Here is a 20012-nt window from a genome sequence, read left to right as displayed (position 1 = left end):
TTGCTAGCATGGAGTTTACAATCTAGTGTCAGGCGGCAATCAACAAAAAGAAGAAAAAAATATAGTGCTATGGAAAAATAAAGCAGCAAAGGTGAATGGAAAGTGCTAGGGTGGAGAGCAATTTTACATTGGGAGGCCAAGTAAAGACTCAGTAAACAGATGTCACTTACACCATTACCTATCAAAGGTCGGGGGATGTACCATGTGGACATCTAGGGAAAAGATAGTTCTAGGCAAGAGAGAGCAGGTTCAAGGGGCAACACTGTGGCCAGGACATGGCACAGAATGAACTAACAGAAGGATACCAAGAATGAAGTCAGAGGGGCCTGGGCTAGATTGTGTAGGACCTTGCTAGCCACTGTAAAGAGTTCTGCTTTCACTCTGAGTGACATGGGAAGCCACTGAAAGGTTCTGAGCACAAAATGACATTTTAAAAGCCTCACATTGGCCACTGTATTAATAATGGGTCGGGGGGGGGGGGGCGAGTAGGAGCAAAAATAGAAGCAGGAAAGCCCTTAGGTTATTGCAATAATCCAGCTAAAAGATGATGGTGAGTTGGTGTGAATGCAAAAATGCCAATCATCTTGCGCAGGGTCACATAACTAGCAAGTGGTGGAACTAGGTTTGACAAACAGTCAGAGATCAGTCACTGCTGGATACGCTCTTAAAAATGTTCCTATGAATAAAATCAGGAAGCAAATATTAAAGTCCTCATTTTGAAAAAGTTATTAAAAGGCATTTTTTTTTTTTTTTGAGAAGTTGAGGTGGGAGGATTATTTCAGGCCAATAGTTCAAGACCAGTGTGGGCAATATAGTGAGGCCCCATCTCTACAAAAATTTAAAAGGTACAAATAGCCAGGTGTGGTGGTATACAACTGTAGCTACTCAAGACGCTGAGGCAGCTGGATTGCTTGAGCCCAGGAGTTGGAGCTTACAGTGAGCTATGATTTTACCAGTGTACTCCAGCCTGTACTACAGAATGTAACTCTGTCTCAAAAACAAAACAAAACAAAAAAATAGAAAACAAAAAAGAAAAAGGCTGGGTATGTTGGCTTATGCCTGTAATGCCAGCACTTGGGGAAGGCCAAGGCGGGTGGATCACAAGGTCAGGAGTTCGAGACCAGCCTGGCCAATATGGTGAAACCCTGTCTCTACAAAAAAATTAGCTGGGTGTGGTGGCACATGCCTGTAATCCCTGCTACTTGGGAGGCTGAGGCAGGAGAATTACTTGAACCCGGGAAGCAGAGGTTGCATTGAGGCGAGATTGTGCCACTGCACTCCAGCCTGGGTGACAGAGCAAGACTCTGTCTCAAAAAAAAAAAAAAAAAAGGTAAGTTGATTTCACCTTGCCACTTGCTCATTAAACTGAGAAGTCTCTAGGCTTTTGTGGTAATGTGTTCCTCCCCTGTCTGGATATATTTTCAAAAAGCCTACAAAATGTTCAGATAGATTGGATACAGGCTGTAAGAGAAAGAGGAGTCAAGGATGACTCCAAGATTTTCAATCTGGAGAATAAAAGGTGTTATTAATTGTAAGAAGGAAGGCAAGTTTTGCAGGGAAAATCATAAACAAGTTATCCTGATCAAACAGGTCAGGTAAAGAAGGAGGCAATTATTTTGCATACAAGCAGAGATGACAATTAAGCAATTAATATAGGAGTCTCGAGTCCAGGGGTATGGTCCATTCCTAGTGCCCCTGGTGAACTGATTGCTAAATATTTTGATTGTCACAAGCTGTTAAAATAAACATTTTGAATATTAGTTTTGCTAATATTATTACATTGCAATATTAACTACATTGCAGTTTCCAATCTCTCCCATTTAATACATGATGAACTAGAACCAATTAAAAAACCACTTTGATCATGTAATTCCTTTGCCCAAAGGTCTTTCGTAACTCCCTATGGCCTATAAGGTCAACATGTCTTAATCTGAAATTAAAATATTTTATGTTTTCATCCAAATCAACTTTAGAAATGCCACATGGACCCTATTCTAGTTAAACTGGATTTGTCAGAATCCTTCATACCTAGGTTTGCCCAGTTGTGTTCTGTTTCTTACTTTGCTCCCTTTACAGCATTTATAGCTCAGCTTTCACTCTCTATCAAAATCCTATCTACCCTTCAAGGCCCAGCAGAAACTGACTCTTTCCATAGCTATTGAAGGTGAGAATGAACACTCTGTCCTCTGAATTCTTACAGGCTTTATTGTCTCTATCATTTATTTCCCAGTTCTCATTTACTGTTTAGTTTTTCAAGTTTATATATTGACACACACACACAGCCACACACACGTGTGTATGTATACGTACATTTTATCATAAGCAGGGAATTTTGCTTTTGTTTTCCTTTGGAACCCACATAATGTCAAGTACAGAGTGAGTGATGCATAAATTGTGGGTTTCCCTTTCCTTTTGTCATACTATTTGTTTCATAAATAATTTGATTGATGTTCCTATCTTTAGAGTCAAATTGTTATTACTATCTAAGCTCACATAGCAACCCTAGGAAAATACTATTACTATCCCATTGTATAAAATGGAAATTGAGCCTTAGAGACCTTAAGCATCTTAGATGACCAAATTCACAAGCAGGGAGTGGTAGAGCCAAGCTGTGAATCCAGATCACATTCTAGAGCTAGATCTTCTAGTCATTACTGATCCTTTCTTTCCTACCTACATAGCACATACACTTAAAAATTCATGCAAATAGATTCAGGAAACAAACAAGATTTTTCAGCTCCCATTCTAAAAGCATACAAAGGAAAAAGCCATGTTTCTTTTACCTGCCAAAGAATGCTTCTGATTACTTATAGAAATATGGTGCTCTCCTCTTGGACTAATTTTAAGATAATTATTGTCCACTAGAATGATGGTTACAGACCAGTGACTGGTAGTCCTTGTTCCTTTACCACATTTCCCTTTCTTAATTTTAATTTTAATTTTATTTCCTCTGTATAATATTTTAGTGACTTCAGAAATGAAGACTCTTCACAATAGCCTTGGAAACATGGAATGACACCTCTGTTTCTCTGAAAATGATTTCAGCTAGCGAGACTTCTCATGAAACAAAGCTTGACTCAAAGCCAGACTCTTAAAATATGTGGCACCATGTGAGAGGGATGGAGGTGAAGTGAAGAGAGCATATGTAACAGAAAAGACCCAATTAATTCTTAGGGATGGCCTATTGAAAGTCTTGCTTTTCTGAAACCAAACTTGTGGTTCTTCAGAAGAGTTATTACTTATTCATAAATAATCATATGGCTCTCTTGAGCTAATGGAAAACCTGTTTGTTGTTTATCTGCATAGTAGAAGAGGAAAAGGAATTGTAATGAAAGATATAAAGGTATAGAATTTCCACTTAATAGAAGCCATCGCACCTAACAATGTATGTGCATCAGAATACTTTACAGGGGAGACTCAAGAGGCACAATGCCAAGGATGGTATTTCCTGGCAAGAAAATGTTCTTCCGACCCACTTTTCTGGGTCAATGTTACCACATCCCTAGTTTATTACTACCAAATACAAAGTTAAAGCTGAAGGGAACCTTAAACTGTATAAAACTGTGGAATGTGTATGTGCGTGGTATGTTTCAGAAGAAAAATATTTTTACAATAGAGTTTTCTTTTTCTTTTCTGATGAGCAGATTTTAGCGTTGATAAAGTGTCAGTTCAGGAAATCACCGCCTCTATACCCTAAAGTCAGATCTTATGTGAGTTGTAACTTTTACTTTCAGAACCCTGAATGAACAATTTGACTCCTACCTGTAGTTTTGGATTTTGCCTTAAAGCAGCGTCACTCCCTTTCACTCAAGCATAGACCAAAACATAACAAGAAACCAGAAGAAAGTACACACACACACACACACACACACAAACTAGCAAAAAGTTCATCGATTTGGTATATCATTATATAGATATTCATCCATTTATTCATGTAGCAAAATGTGTTGAACGCCTGCTGTGTGCCAGACAGCTCAGTGCCTGGCTGCTGTGGACACAGAGATGAATAGAGGAACATGGAAATATGTAATCATAATGCATGATGAAGCGCTCTTCTTAGCTGATTAGAGGAGGTCAAGAGGAGATCAGAAGGAAATAGAAGCACTGACTGTAGGTTTCTCCAGCCACAAGGTTGGATGGAGAGCACAGAGAGGAGACATCTGAAGTGGCAAGAACAGCATGCACAGAGCTCAGGGGCGTAGAACCAGCTCACTCATTTCAGGAAAGGGAGGTCAGTCAGGATGGCTGGAGCACAGGGGAGAGTTGGAGAGTAGGGGGAGATATTCAGGAGAAATGGGAGGGCCAAATGTGGGACACTCAATCACTCCCTTTTGAATTTTAGGAATTTAAGGCTTTATCCCATATATATGTGAATATCTTGTAGGCAGGTCTAATGAAGTTAAATGATTGACAATAAATTCTTTTCTCCTTTTAGTTACACATTCTTTCCCTTTTTGTATTCCTTGCCTCTTTTTTTTGTTCCAAGTCCAAAATGAGGTCTTCTGTTTCATCGCAGTTCATTTATGTAGCTCCAGGTATCTGCCATTTCCACGCTTTTATCTGTACCACCCAGTAGTGCTCCATTACCTCAAGGCCTCTAAAATGACAGCAGTCAACTAATTAAAACTAAAAAGATTCTCCATGAGAAGATTTCACTTCAAATGAGTCATGGAGAAAATCTGGACTTGATTTATAGAAAAGACAGTCTTAAACTTGAGAGGCAAGTTTAACCTTTCTGCCAATATAGAAGATTAGATTTGCAAACAATGCCCATTTTCTTTACGATGAATTATTTCCCTTTTATTTCTATAAGAATTAGTGGCACTTATAGAATTATCTATGACTCATTAAGTTCTACCAAGCTACAATCACATTTAGAAGGCATTGCCAGAAAATCTTGCCTTTAGGGAAACCGAGCTGTCAAAAAGTCAACAGTTACCTAATTGCTCTGGGAAATACAATGAATTTATAGCAGTTAGGCTACTGAGGAAACACTTGGATTGCCCAGGCTTTCTGTGGTGGAGAACTTCCTCCTCCAGTGGGAGAAACTGCCAGTAAAGGAAGAATGACGATTTACATACCATAGCAAGGCTAATCTGCCCCAGGTCTTAGTCACAGCCTGCCTATTTGAGACATCCTGGGAAATCCCTATTTGGAAGAGAAGAAAAGTTAAAATCACAGTTGCAGTGCTTATAACTTTATTCTGTGTAATTCCTATCCACAGTCACTGCTGTTCATTTTTAATGAAAACCTATTGCTGCTATTTTCTATTGAGTTAATGGTGATGTGCGTTTTTTAAATTTTGTATATTTGCTCTCACCCTAAAATATATCATAAGAGACATTTTTCCCCTCTTTTTCTTTCTGCTTTCCAAGACTCCAGGAAAAACAGCTTCCATGGCACATTTTGTACAGGGCACATCTAGAATGACTGCTGCAGAACGTTCTACAGAGCATAACGAGGTAAGAACATATTTCTAGGAGATGAGTTGATCACATCTAGCATTGATGGCATTTCTAGTGGTCAATTTTGCACTTAATAAGAATAGAAATGGCTAGTTTGCTTTCTTTAGCTAAGATTTGCTCTACAGTTTTAACCAATATTATGTAACATAGAAAAAAAAAATCTAAGTAACCAGTACATTGCTTTTAACCCACTGGGCTGAAATTCCTTTCAGCCTTCCAATTCTGTGGGTTCCTTATTTTGTTCTTGATTTAGAGGTATTTGGTTCTATATAAAATCTGAAAAGAATACTATATTGGTGTGGGTAGAAATAAAACATATTTAAACAATAGAGTATCTGTAGTAACATTTTTATATATTTACAATTGGCACCATAGATTTTGTTCAGCAACAGAGACTACTGCTAATTGAATGAATGAATTCAAATATTTTCTAGTTTTCTTTTACAGATAACCAAGGTATAATGGGAAACTAAATGGAAACTTCTGTTCATTTAAGTTTTTAATTTGGTAGCATCAGACCTTGAATATGCATTGGTAAGGATGTTATCATAGAGAAAGAAGTGCCCATATGCTTTGAACACAAATTCTACTTTATAGGGAATAATTATAGGAAATTATTTATAGGGAATAACTGTTCTGTAAGCAGCCCTTACTAGAAGCAATGACTGAAAATCTTTGTAGTTACTGCAAATCAGATGCCTTCATTAGGAACTGCAAAGCAAAGTAAATACAAAGGAAAAGGTCCCCCAAACCTTTGTATTTGATTAATTTTGCTTTATTTTATAGAAACTTGAGACATATGAACTATAGCAAAATGTTGATTAATCTCCAGAGAAAGCTCTGGTGATACATTTGTGACTTACCTGCCATTCCTATTCACTATGTTTTCTATCTTTCCTCCCTCCTATCCTCCCCCACTTATAACTGAATATTACTTATGAATTTCAAAAACTAGTACTCCTGTAGTTACAAATAGAGTCTCTTGCAGATTTGGTATCTAGATTTTCAGTAATTTTTATTTATGAAAGAAAAACCAAGGGTGAAACATATTATAATTTTCTTCCAGAGAAAATTATTTATGGAGAAACAAACAAAAAGCACACTGTCTCATTGTTCCACATCTGGGTTCCCAAAGTCAGGGACATACAAACACTTGCCAATCACAGATTTTTGTCTACATCACAAACAGAGAGGAGCCATTTTTGAGCACCCATAATTTATTCCCTAGAATGGGAATATATTGAACTTTACTGTGAATCAAGATTACCTAGGAAATATATTAGAAGTAGAGGTGCCCTGGCTGCTCTTCTAGAAATTCTGATCCAGTGTTCAGGATGCTTGACGTTTAGCAAGCTTAACGGTGATTTCATGTGCTCTTTTGGTGAGAACCACTGTTCTAAAATCCAGTCTTACTGTGGCCCTACTTTGCTGATGACCTCAAGATACACTAAGTAGGGTTGGCTCACAGCATTTTCCAGATCAAAGACGCTTAATAGTTAGTCTGTTCTAACCCAGAATGGTCCAGTTTCTTGGAAGTCTTCCCAAAAAGAAGAAGATCCAACTACGGGCCCCAACATACTTGACACTTGGGTTTCAGTGTCACTCTTGGTGCTCAGCCAGACCAGTTTCTTGAGGTCAAAAGCAAATACAATCATTCAGAATTTATTTACCCATAGAAGACTGTCTCTTTTCAAATGTGGTCTTAATTGTAACATAGGTCTAAATAGGAAGAAGCTAAGGAAACGAGAACATCTATGCTTACATAAAATACCATCAAACCCTAAAATGCCGAAACATAAATAAACAGAGAAAAGATTGAAAATACACCTTTATAAATAATTTCTGATGAAAAAAGTGCTTGAAATACCATGACGATTGCAAAATAACAATTTCCTTTACACATTTTTGGCAAAGACCACAACATGTTCTGAAAATATTTCTTAATTGTTCATGAACAACTTTAAGCAATTTAGTGGCCCACGGTAACTAATAAGCCTGAAACTGATTACAGATGTAGGAACTACTCTCATCACCCAATTCATTGTATTACTTATATGACTCTGGGATGAGATAGTAATAAGATTATTGAATTATTATAGAGGAATCAATCCTTTATTTAAGTAAATGTTGTTCTTAGTTGATTTAGGCAGATGGCAGACAGTTTCCACAGCTTTTGTGTTATCTTTAAATGAATACTCTCACTCCTGAAAAAAAATAACTGAAAAGAAAGGTGGTAAACTTTTCATTATGACAGTAATTTATTATTAATCTAAACTAGTAACCTAGTGACTTTATTCAAGGAGCTGGCTAAAATTACACAGTAATTACACAGTAATAGCTGTATGTATTTATCTTTATTCTTGATGATTCTGTCGTTCCTCTGATTTTACTGGGTCTACTTTTCAGAATATTACTGACATACGTGTTCATGGGCACAGCTACCAAAATGACTTTTTTGCAATGTTTACTATAAAAATGCCTAAAATATATCCATGAAACTTACCTGATTTCTGAATTGTCATTTGTTTGGAAAAGGATTGAAATCCAAATTCATAAAATTTTAATCTCTGACTTATCCATTATAGAATATAGATATATTTATAATTTATTACAGAATTATTATGGTAACTAATTTATATAAAGGATTCTAAAACATAATATGAAGCTGATTCCTCCACCAGCCACTGTGAAGGACTTAGGGTGTGAGGATTATTACTGCTAGAATCAGGTATTTTTATAAATCGCAACAGGAGAGTTGGCCAAATGCATGGTGTTTGTGAGGAGCAGTACTTCTGTTTATTTTGTAAACAGTTTTGTTTCAATCTTTTTTCTTTTCTTTTCTTTTTTTTTTAAGTGTGCCGAATCATCAACAAGAAAGAACTTGACAAATTCTCTTGAACAAAAGATAAGGTGTTTAGAAAAACAGAGAAAAGAGGTAACTTGGAAATATTCGCTAAAGCCACAGGTGCCATGGATTAATGCTGAGGATAAAATAATGTATTATCCGTGTGCCTTTTATTTTTGTTATCAGGTCACAGTATTTATCTTTAAGATACTGGACTGCACTATTTTGAGAGCAAATGCTTTTTTCTTATTCACCTGTATGTCTCATACTTGTCTCAGTGTCTGTGCAGTGATGAATGAAAAATGACAAAGTAATAAGTCTGGTAACATAATCCTAATTTTCTCAAATCTTAGATATTTCCTCCACACAAACCAAGTGACTTTATCCTTTATGCCTTTATCCTTTATGGCTTATGACCTTTGCCCTTTGTGCCTTGCAACTTCACACACCTTGGAACTCAAGGTTTCTTGAGTGACTTGAAAAGTCTTTAAGTATGGCTGATTTAGGTGCTATGACTTCAGGGTTTGGGCATCCAAACACATGGGAGTTAAAAAGCATTGTCATAAATAAAGTTTGTTTCTAAAATGTTCCTGTGAATTAATGGGTATTATTTTGAGTTTTATTTTTCTGAGCTTAATGAATGTTAGAACCTCTTTACTCTTCTTGACAGAGGAAGTAGTGAAAAGTATAACAATTTTAGCACTCTGTATATTGTCAGTTTCGTAATTCCTTCTTTTTTTTTTCTTTTTTTTGAGACAGTGTTGCTCTGTCACCCAGGCTGGAGTGCAGTGGCACAATCTCAGCTCACTGCAGCCTCTGCCTCTGAGGTTCAAGTGATTCTTGTGCCTCAGCCTCCCCAGTAGCTGGGATTACAGGCGTGCACGACCATGCCCAGCTAATATTTGTATTTTTAGTAGAGATACAAAATGTGGTTTCGCCATTTTGGGCAGGCTGGTCTCGAACTCCTGTCCTCAAGCGATCTGCCCACTGCAGCCTCCCAAAGTGCTGGGATTACAGGAGTTAGCCACCGTGCCCAGTCTGTAATTCCTTTTCTAATTCATTCTGTGTATTAAATCTTTCATGTTCTCTTCTGTGGTGCCTTTTACTCTTCTTTGATACTGCGAAGAATATTGTGACCTTCTGGAAAATTACTAAACTATGGCAGAGTAATATAACTATAGTATACACAATGGAATCCCTAAAATGCCAACAAAGTAACTCTCGATATAATAATATTATACAATTTCATACTAAATAATGACATGTATTTTAGGCATAAGAGTTACCTAGTAACTGCCACTCTGGATTCAGTAATTTGCTTTTTAATTAGGAGAAAGTCTTGCTAGTTTTTAGTCATTACCACTATCTTCTCAGTGTCTGTTCCATATCCCTAAGTGTTGGAATTTCTCTTAATGCAGAAAACTACAAACTTCCCCAACAAAAAGCTAACCACATATCATAGCATTTCTTCTGCCTTCTAATTAGCAGATAGTTTTAAGATCTTTAAATTATTTCCAGCCTAAAATGCATCTAAATATTGTCTTACGACAAAACTATAATTTCTTGAAACTCAAAATTTTCAAAATGGTGATATTATCTATTTGTTGAATATTTATTATAAATCATGTGTTAATCTTTTAAAGCACATTATTGCAAGAAAATCATGATCAGTTAATGGAGCCTAGGCTTTGTTAGCATAAATTCTGCTTTAAAAGAGCTGGAAAAAATATTTCATTATAATCAGTGTAAGCACATAGAAAAACACGAAAAAGTTTGGGAAAAGAACCTTCATGAATGAAGAAATCTTACAGAAAATCATTAATACTTACAAATTTTTTATCAGATTGTGGTTGGATTAAACAAAGAAAATGAAAATTCAAATAACTAAGAAAAGTTAAAAGTTACTGATAAACTGTTCAGCTGCCTTGTCAAGATACACGCACGACTTAATAGTCCCTCCCCTCCCCTCTCTTCTCCTCTCCTCTCTTTTCTTTTCTTTTCTTTTCGTTTCTTTTCTTTTTGTGAGATGGAGTCTCGCTCTGTTGCCCAGGCTGGAGTGCAGTGGCATGATCTTGGCTCACAGCAACCTCCGCCTCCTGGGTTCAAGTGATTCTCCTGCCTCAGCCTCCTGAGTTGCTGGTACTACAGGTGCATGTCACCACGTCCGGCTAATTTTTGTATTTTTAGTAGTGACGGGATTTCACCATGTTCGGCAGGTTGGTCACGAACTCTTGACCTCAAGTGATCCCACCCACCTTGGCCTCCCAGAGTGGTGGGATTACAGGCATGAGGCCATCGTGCCCGGCCAATAGTTTTTCATATAAGAAGCAGTTGTGAAAAGGTGGGAGTGTGTTCAATTTAATCATCCCAGCACAACCAGAACTTGATGAAAAAAATATTTTCTTCATCCATGGCTTCTAAAATCTTAATAAGCTCAGAAAGTAATTTCTTTTTTAAAAAATTTCCAAATGGGCAGAAATTCTTTGTTGATTCCCCAAATTTTAATAATTTCAGCTCCTGGAAGTTAACCAGCAATGGGATCAGCAATTTAGAAGTATGAAAGAGTTATATGAAAGAAAGGTAAATATCTCTCTCTATTCGGTATTTTCTTTAAATCCATTATCCTGGTGGGGCCAATTGTGTGAAAAGTCTTATTGATTTCAGCTACAAAGAGCTTTGTGGATAGCCAACTGTTGGAAAATGATGGGGGAGGGTGCTGAGTGTAGTATTGGTCTCATGGCACTGAAGATTAATGAACGGTGTCGGTGAGTCATCTTGAACAACAGCTAAAGAAAAGTGCAAAAATGGCCCCCAGTGATGTCTCAAGAGTTCTTATGCACATTTATCATGGCTCACAGAGTATCCCAGCCTTACCTTTGTCCCTAGAAGCCACAAATACACAGTTATATGTGAGGTGAGATATGGTTTAAAGTTCATACTGTTTATGCCAGGTTAGCCCTACTTCTTTAATTAGATAGCATGAGCTGTTTTCCACAAATAGAGAAACAAATGGTGGTAACAGTGAAAGTGTGAGGAAAAATGGGACAATCTCCTCTTCCATCTAAAGCACATTTACTCTTAAAAAGCTCTGGTGAGAAAGGGGCTTTTGGAAGAAAACCTCCTTTAATACATAAAAGACAATTTATAATTTAAAATTATTCTATCTTCAAAAAGAGATAAAAAGAGAAAGTACTTTCCCCTAAATAATTCAGTATTAAGAAACTTGACCATGAGTATTATAATATAGCAGCATTGTTCCTTTCCTCCTCATTTTGTTACCCAAAGGTATTGAATTTAAAAGATTCAGGATAATGTTCCCACTGCATCAGGCAATGGTCAGGCAGCCTTGCAATATCCCTGCTGGGGCAATACAGGTCTGTAAACGTTCAAGATGATGATCCCAGAGAGAATGCTTAAGCTGCTTTCTCGAATGGCTTGCAGGTGTGTGAAGACAGTGTTCATGATGGCTATAATCCTCATCTTGGAAGACGCACCCGTCTCTAAGATTCTCGCTCTGGACTGTGGTCACTCTGAGGACCTGTCACTCTGTCATCAGAGTGATTTGGCACCTAGTAGGAGTTCAAATGCTGCAAATTACTGATAAATTAAAGGCCATGTCTGTTTTTCTCTGGTGTAGGCATATTCTACCTAACCTGCTGCCCCTCATTGCCTTTTCCAGACCAGGCTAGGCTCACCTGGAGCGTTGAGACTAGGATAACAAACCTAGAGAATTTCCTGGGTGTGGTCTAAGTCTTTTATTCCCTCTGAAGTAGGGGTGGTTTAGGAGAAAAGAAGGAAGGGCTGGAGGCTGTTTTGGTGCAAGGCCAAGCTCCCTTTGAAACGCGAGTATCCCGATCTGTGTTAGGGACGGTGGGAACTAGGACCTCTCCTTAGGGGACGTCCTGGGGTGGGGCGTTTCTGTCCAAAGTTCATAGCCGGGGAATAAATTCAGGGGCTTGTGAGTTTCAGAGAAGGTATCTGCAGCTGTCTGTGAACGACCTCCTCAGGTAGCAGAGCTGAAGACGAAACTGGACGCCGCAGAAAGATTCCTCAGCCTGCGAGAGAAGGAGCGGCATGAGAGGCAGGGAGAGGACGAGAGGCAGAGAGAGGAGGAGAGGCAGAGAGAGGACGACAGGCAGCGCGACCTGACCCGGGACCGGCTGCAGCGGGAGGAGGTGGGCGGGGCCCGGGTTCTCGAGCCCAGAAGATCCAAGTAAAAGCAAAGGGGCGGGGGGGTTTCCTGTAGAAAACCTACCGTTTTATTAAAATCAACTCACTACTGAGCAAGGACTGATGTGCAAGGGTGTATGGGTTACGCAAGTCCCCAAGAGCCATGAACAAGGGTGACTTCTCTAGAACAAGAAGGAAGGAGATTCTCTGCCGGGTTCCTCCTGGTTGCATAAATAGGCAGACAGTCATCCCCCAGGCCCTTCCAGGAAGAAGAAAACCGATCCATAGATTTGCTAACTCTCTAGAGCATTTCAGCCTAAGAGAAAATTATTTTTTTCTTTTGCTTTTATTCGTATTTATTATTTTTATTAGTAGTGTTCATAATAATAATATGACAATACCTTGTATTTGTGCAGTAGCTTTTCAAGCTTACGGAGAGATTTACATATGAGGTTTTACTTCTGTAACCATAAATTTATGACATTTTTAAAAGGCTTCATCTTCATTATCTCATGTAACATTCTCGGCCCACTTTGAGCAAAATATGATTTTTGCTGTATTAAAGATGAGAAAGCTGAGATGTAAACAAATTGAATTGCCCACGTTGATAAAAAGGGTCTGGAACCCAACCTCCAGATTCTAAAGCTCCATCAGTCCCTTGCTGAGAACTGGATGGTGTTGAGATGACAGCTTTTCCTAAAAAACACTCTTTTTCTTCCTGGTTTTACTTTCCATTATTGGACTTCATGAATATTGTAGAAAATGGGAGAAAACCTTAAACTCTAATGGTCCCTTGTTATTTTAGGTATAGTAAGAAAAAACAAAGTGTAAAGACTCTGAGGGGAAGTCTTATTACTGATATCGTGAGGCATTGGCAATATTTTAAAACACGTAGAAATCTTAAGGCAATGTCTAAAATTAGCACAGACAATGCCAGTCCAGGTTTTCCTACCTTGCTGAGGATGTCTTTGTCACAGTGAGTCAGGAAAGCAGAGTTTAGCAACACTCCCTTTCTGCCATGTAGCAGTCATTTCCTTTTCCAATTACATCCTAGCCAGGAATCTGAGTAATTTTTCCCTCAATGCAGTTGGGACCATTTTCTCATTGGAATAATTTTCTCTTAAATTATGCTAACTTAGAAAATAATTGGCTTATTTTCTAAGTATATGTTCATTCTATTTAAATAAAAGCAAGTAGAAATATTTTCCCTTTTAAAGAAAATGAATTACCTAAAGTGGATTTCTTAAATTTTGTAATCATATTGGGAAATATTAGTTGCTCAAATAACACACTTTAACACATATATTAGCTATTTTTGCATGTTGAGTTACCTATTTTCTGCAATATTTATTTCACTGGGTTAAAATCTCAATCTCACTAAGAATCCAATTTACTTCACAAAATGTTTGCTATCTATTATACAAAATTAAGAGATGGGAGATATTGTCTAAATCCAGAGCCTGTTGATGTTTAAGCAGCTAACCTTCAGTTGTTTAAAACACTGCACTTCTGGATGATAATCTGAAACATGGAGAAGTGGTGGCAGTTGGACTAGGTGATTTCTCCCCTTTTAAAAATAATAATCACAACAATAGAGTGCTCTAAATAAGATCTGTAATGAAAGGTCTTATTGGCCTAAAGATTATTCTCTTTTCCCTCTTTCTAATACAGAATGATGCAGGAATGAACTTTGAGACATTTAGGATTGTTTTCTTACTATGACAGTAAGAAATAGCTGAAAGTCTTTTCTTTCTGCCATTTCAGCTATGTTTCTTAATTGCTTATCCATCACCTAGTAACAGTACATAGGCACTTGCTTATCCTGCAGACCCATTTATTTGACAATTGAAAGTAAGAATTGGGAATCCAGGACTTTGGGAGGCTGAAACGGGCGGATCACAAGGTCAGGAGTTTGAGACCAGCCTGGCCAACATAGCGAAACCCCGTCTCTACTAAAAAATATAAAAAACTAGCCAGGCGTGGTGGCAGGCACATGGAATCCCAGCTACTAGGGAGGCTGAGGCAGGAGAATCACTTGAACCCGGGAGGTGGAGGTTGCAGTGAGCCGAGATCTCACCATTGCACTCCAGCCCAGGCAACAGTGTGAGAATTCGTCTTAAAAAAAAAAAAAAAAAAAAAACAGAATTGGGAAATTTGATTTTTTTTCCCCTGGGGTCGCAAAACTTCTAAGATACTTCAGTAAATTCTGATAAAAGAAAGATTCCTTCAATCCTAATTCTAGCATTCATTCAAAGAATATCGCTCAAGTGGAACATTAAGTTAAAGTCTTGCAGATCCTGTTTTTTTTGTATTTCAGAAGGGTGACCCCTCAATCTGCCTGCCATGGCCGATATATCAGAATGCCTACAATATCATCTCATTTGACTTGTACTGATTTTTCTTTTCTTTTCTTGGTCTTTACTTCAGAAGGAAAAGGAACGCCTAAATGAAGAATTACATGAATTGAAGGAAGAGAATAAGCTTTTAAAGGAAAAAAATGCTCTTGTGAACGAGGAGAAGGAACATTACGAATGTGAAATAAAACGCCTTAATAAGGTATCAGGCAGGTCAAGCATGGGCTATTAAAATGAGAAGTCCCTGCATAAAACATTCTTACTGAGAGTCACAACAAAATCTAGGCTGCAGTGTGGGTCCCAGCCTTGGGGCACAAGAAATTTCTGTGATTTTATAAATCACTCCTAGCTGCAGCTTTCAGCCATACTTGGCTAAGGAGGTTTTAGGGAATTTTTGTCCCTACAAAGATTCATCATGAAAAAGAGAAATGAGGAAGAATTATAGAGACAGTAAGAACGTTTCTTAGTTTGAAGAACCACATAAAGCAAGTGGGTGTTTGCGAACAATAACGTATCTCTTGGTCAACCACAAAAGCTTCCTCAGGAAACAAACTGCTCTTTAAAATGATCACTATGGAGTTGGGTGTGAAACACACTCTAAGGAAGCATGCTAAATGCCGAATCCAAGGCTGAGATGGTAGCTCTCTCAAGTGCAAGCCTAAAACCTACTTTAAAGTCAGGGAGAGGAAAGGTGTGCGCATGTGCGTGCAGTGGGGTGTGTGTGTGTTGTTTTATGGACTAGTTGGTTCATATTTTGGAGGAATGGGTCGCTAAATAGTTCAGGAAAAATAATCCTATACTGTTGACTTTTCCAAGAGCCAACCCATATGTGGAACATAGGAACGCTATAGCACATGGTTGAGTTGAGATATGCATCTCTCAACTAGATATTTCCTGATAAAAGAACAGAAATTGTCTTCTGAAACAAGAGTAGGTGATTGGACTTGAAACAGATGCTCAACCCCTGTATTTTGGACCACATGCCCATGGTTCTAGTTAACTAGTGTTCAGAGATGTCATTTAAAGATCCTCAGATAATTAAGTGTGTGCCTGCATAGTTGATAGGATGCTTTGAAAATGTGATCCTGTAGTAGATCTGTTTGTGGGACAAGTTATTCTTCAGGAGAAAATTGGAAAGTGAGGATGAACTTCATAAACAATATACTTTATCCTCTAAGAGAGAAAAACCATGCTCAGACATACAAATGCAAGGCAAAAATCTATCTTTTCTCTTTTGTTCTCTTCCAGAAAATGTTGCACAAATGCATTAGAGGAACTATAAACAATTGATATTATATTTAAAATCCTCCCATTTTTGATACCATATTACAACCTTTCTTACATTGTCTCGTTTATTCCCCTAAATGTAGATACAAAGATATAAACCTTGTAGATATTAACACAGCCAAGAATGCTGTATTTTTGCTCAGGTCCATATGCACTCTTCATGTTTGTGTATCCATATTTGTAGCTCACAGAAAATTGTTTAAAGTTAGAAAAATATAATTTTTCATCATTCCAGTGATAATACAATTTAATAATTCTACATGAAATTTTACATTTTAAAATTTTATGATTTTATAATTATAAAATCTCAATGAGAAAAAATAATTTGAGTAAAATCAGATCTTTATGCAAATGTCACCTCTCAAAGATGACTTTTCTGGTTATCCTAATTAAAATTACATACTATACTACTGGTCTTTCCTGGTTTAAATTTTCCTTGGAATTTATTACTATCTAATATACATATATATGTATATATAGTCTAACTTATATGACTTTATTTGTTTTCTAGCTACTAATCTTGGTTGTAAACTCCATGAGGGTAGGATTTTCGTGCCAACTCCTCCATTGGGCACCGGAGGCACAGTGTCCAGGCCTGTAGTACTTATAGGGGCCCATAAGTATGTTTATGTTTAATTTCTCTTAAAATTAGAAGAAAAAATAAACTTTTGAGGTGAAAACACATTTTCATATATTATGTATCCATCTTTATAACAATGCATTTGTAAAATATCATTTTAACGAGTATTTTAGGGACGGAGGGACTCAGGCAATGTCATAATGTGGTTCTGAATTTTTTCTGTTTTTTTTCGCTGCTTTATCTTGAATACCTAGAACAGGACCTTGCTCAGAGTAAGATCTTAAATATTTATTGGATGAGTGAATGGATGAATTTAATTAGCTAGTATATAATATGTTTGGTAGACAATACTGGACCTAGAATTCATGCTTTAACAGGCATAATACATTACTTATGGGTAGTGAGGAAAAAATAAAAGAATGCTTAAAGCCAGAAAAGATTTCATCCCACATCTATAGTTTAAGCTGTCCCTTGAAAGTATAGATATAAAGTGATGAGTTATGACAGTAGATTTTTGTCTTATTTAAGATGGGTATTGGTACCTAATGTAAGATATTATTATTCTTCTATTTTACAATGAATATTTTTCTTTTCCTTCTTACCAATGTGATAAACAGAAGTTACTCAAAATGTTGTTTTTGGTAGCTGATTGTGCACACCATCCATCACAGCATGGAATCCAGAGCCTACCCTCTATGTACAAGCTGAATACCTGCTGACCCATATTGACTCAGCAAAAATGTGTAATATGTCAGCTTAGTAATTAACATACTGTTTTCAGAAGTTCACACAATTGTGTGTATTCAATTCAGTTTATTTGCTTTGAAGAAAATACCTGGAAGTTTGTTTTTATCAGGCTCCTAAAGGGAAGCCAGATGTTTAACCAAAGTGAAAACAATTACCTAAGGTTACTCAGCTTGTGCCACCCATGGGCAAAGTTGATTTGTCTAACATCTTGGTAGATCTGTTTAGAATATCTGTACTAATTGTAAATATTCTAGAATAGGTTATAGGTGTTTGTTTAAGGAAGTTGGGAAAACCCAAAATGGAATAAATATCTATTAGACTCATCTTTCATTTATGACTCATTTACAAAATTTCTAGGATCCCAAATAGCATGAAAAATAGATCAGAAAATGCAAATAACAAGATCTACAAAAGTAGTCTATTCCCAGGTGTAGGATAAGGAACTAGCATATTCAATTGCCATAATCCATTTGGCCCACCCCACCCTAGATTCTCTCTACTACTGTTCACCAGTTGAAGAAAAAATGAACTATTCTGACACTTCCTAGAGCTTAACACAAATCCTCACAAAACATAAATTATTAAGCTACTTTTGTGGTTTCTGTAAATTCTCCCCAAAGGATGAAGAAAGCTCTTTTTTTCTCTTACAACTTCCTGAAAAAAATGATACTCATATCAGGCGAGACAGTATCCGTATATTCTAAGACATTCTATTAGGAAATTCCCAGTCTGTCCACATACTCAAAACCATACATTTGCTTGTCTTTTCCTACCTTTGTGACCATATCATATACTAATGCAGTGGAGTTAGTTACCACTAATATCACCAAATAGACACTGTTGAAGTTACTAAAGAAATACAGAAGCAAATTATTCTTAGATCTCTGAAAATGAACCTTTTCTATTTGTACAGAGGACTCATTTGATAATGAGCAAGTAGTCATTTTGTGGTCTCTGAGGCCACACCAGGATGAGAAGTGTTCTGCCACAATATTTGGAAGTCATTTTTGTTGAACTTATCATGAACCAAAGGTCTTCAAAATAGAGGCAATGTCTTTCATATGATGTTACCAAAAATAATGTAATGATGTGATCATGATGAGCTAATGACTAAGGACTAAGGACGATCATCTTTCTAGTGAATATAGGCATTTCTTTCCTCTCCTCATGCCATGCTAAAAGCATCAACTTATACTGGATGTCAAGAAAGCAGGGCACTGTCTCCACTCGGTAGTGAGTTAATGAATGTTTTAACAGAAAACAAATAGGACTGTGGCTAGGCCAGGGCAGAAGAGTAGCACAACAGAGCTAACAGATACTGAATCTTCATGGGCTCTCATTTCTGTGGATTTCCCTTTCTCCTGTTGAGGTCATGCCATAGTTATATAGCAGAATATTACTCAAAACATTACCTGGGACCAGCAGCACCAGCTTCTGAGAAATGCAAATTCTGAAACTATACCCTCCAGCCTACTGATTCATAATCTCTGGGAGTCAGTACCAAGGGATGGGCGTGTCTGCTACCTCTGATGTTCCCTAATGTCTGAGCATCATTGATAGGGTATACATTTGACTGAAGCAGAGAATCTGGAGAAAGTCTATAGATACAGATTTTGTTTTCATAGTTGGCTAGGTGGAGGAGGAGGGTCCAACATCAAAGCCTAAATAATAATGAGGATCGATTAACATAAGCATCATCATGTAGAAAAGACAGAGATTCTGGAAAAAAAATACATATATGAGAAAATCAGAAAGAAGAAAGTTTCTCGGTTATGTCAGCAGCGTTAAACATGAAATGCATATTTGTGGGTGCATTTGAGATGATTGTAACAATTATAAAAGAATTCATTCCATGTGGTAAATCTTAGATCAACAGTGTACTTATCTTATTACATAGGTTCTTCAGGATGCCTTGAATTTCAAGTGTTCATTTTCTGAGGACTGTCTGAGGAAGTCTCGAGTGGAATTTTGCCATGAGGAGATGAGAACAGAAATGGAAGTTCTGAAGCAGCAGGTGAGAAGCTGGAAGTGGCATGATCCTGTGGAGAACATACTGCCCATTGTTCATGCTTCTTTGGGCATTTTTAGATGTCTTGCTGCTAGAAATATGTCAAAGGTTTTTGCATTTATTTTAAGTAGAATTATCTAATTTTCAAGCTTGATAGGAAGAATATAGATCAGCTAGTTCAGTCCCACCATTTAGAATATAGGGAACTGAGTTTCAGATGGATTAAATGGCTTACCCGATCACACAGTTAAAAGAGGGGCATGCCAGTTAACCTTGGGTGAGGTTGTATTAGCACTGGGGGTGGAGAGTTTCATGTAGACATGGTTTTTGTTTTTGATTTTGTTTTTGAGATGGAGTCTCCCATTGTCGCCCAGGCTGGAGTGCAGTGGCGTGATCTCAGCTCACTGCAACTTCTGCCTCCCCATTTCAAACAATTCTCCTGCCTCAGCCTCCCCAGTAGCTGGGACTACAGGCACACGCCGCCATGCCTGGCTAATTTTTTGTATTTTTAGTAGAGATGGAGTTTCACCATGTTGTCCAGGCTGGTCTCAAACTC

The 20012-nt window shown here is 37.5% G+C and overlaps 1 protein-coding gene across 1 annotated transcript in view; it reads left to right on the top strand.

Moving 5' to 3' along the window:
- The window catches only part of TNIP3 (TNFAIP3 interacting protein 3), an 85162-nt gene that overhangs the window by 46532 nt on the left and 18618 nt on the right, over positions 1-20012 (top strand). The window contains exons 3-8 of the mRNA XM_023219906.1: positions 5376-5462; positions 8320-8400; positions 10825-10890; positions 12318-12485; positions 14908-15036; positions 19346-19462. Coding sequence (XP_023075674.1) covers positions 5376-5462; positions 8320-8400; positions 10825-10890; positions 12318-12485; positions 14908-15036; positions 19346-19462 — 648 coding nt within the window. The remainder of the gene's footprint in view (positions 1-5375; positions 5463-8319; positions 8401-10824; positions 10891-12317; positions 12486-14907; positions 15037-19345; positions 19463-20012) is intronic.

Source organism: Piliocolobus tephrosceles, chromosome 3 (genome assembly GCF_002776525.5).
Source record: "Piliocolobus tephrosceles isolate RC106 chromosome 3, ASM277652v3, whole genome shotgun sequence".
Taxonomy (NCBI): Eukaryota; Metazoa; Chordata; class Mammalia; order Primates; family Cercopithecidae; genus Piliocolobus; species Piliocolobus tephrosceles.
This window is presented reverse-complemented; position numbering and strand designations above follow the sequence as displayed.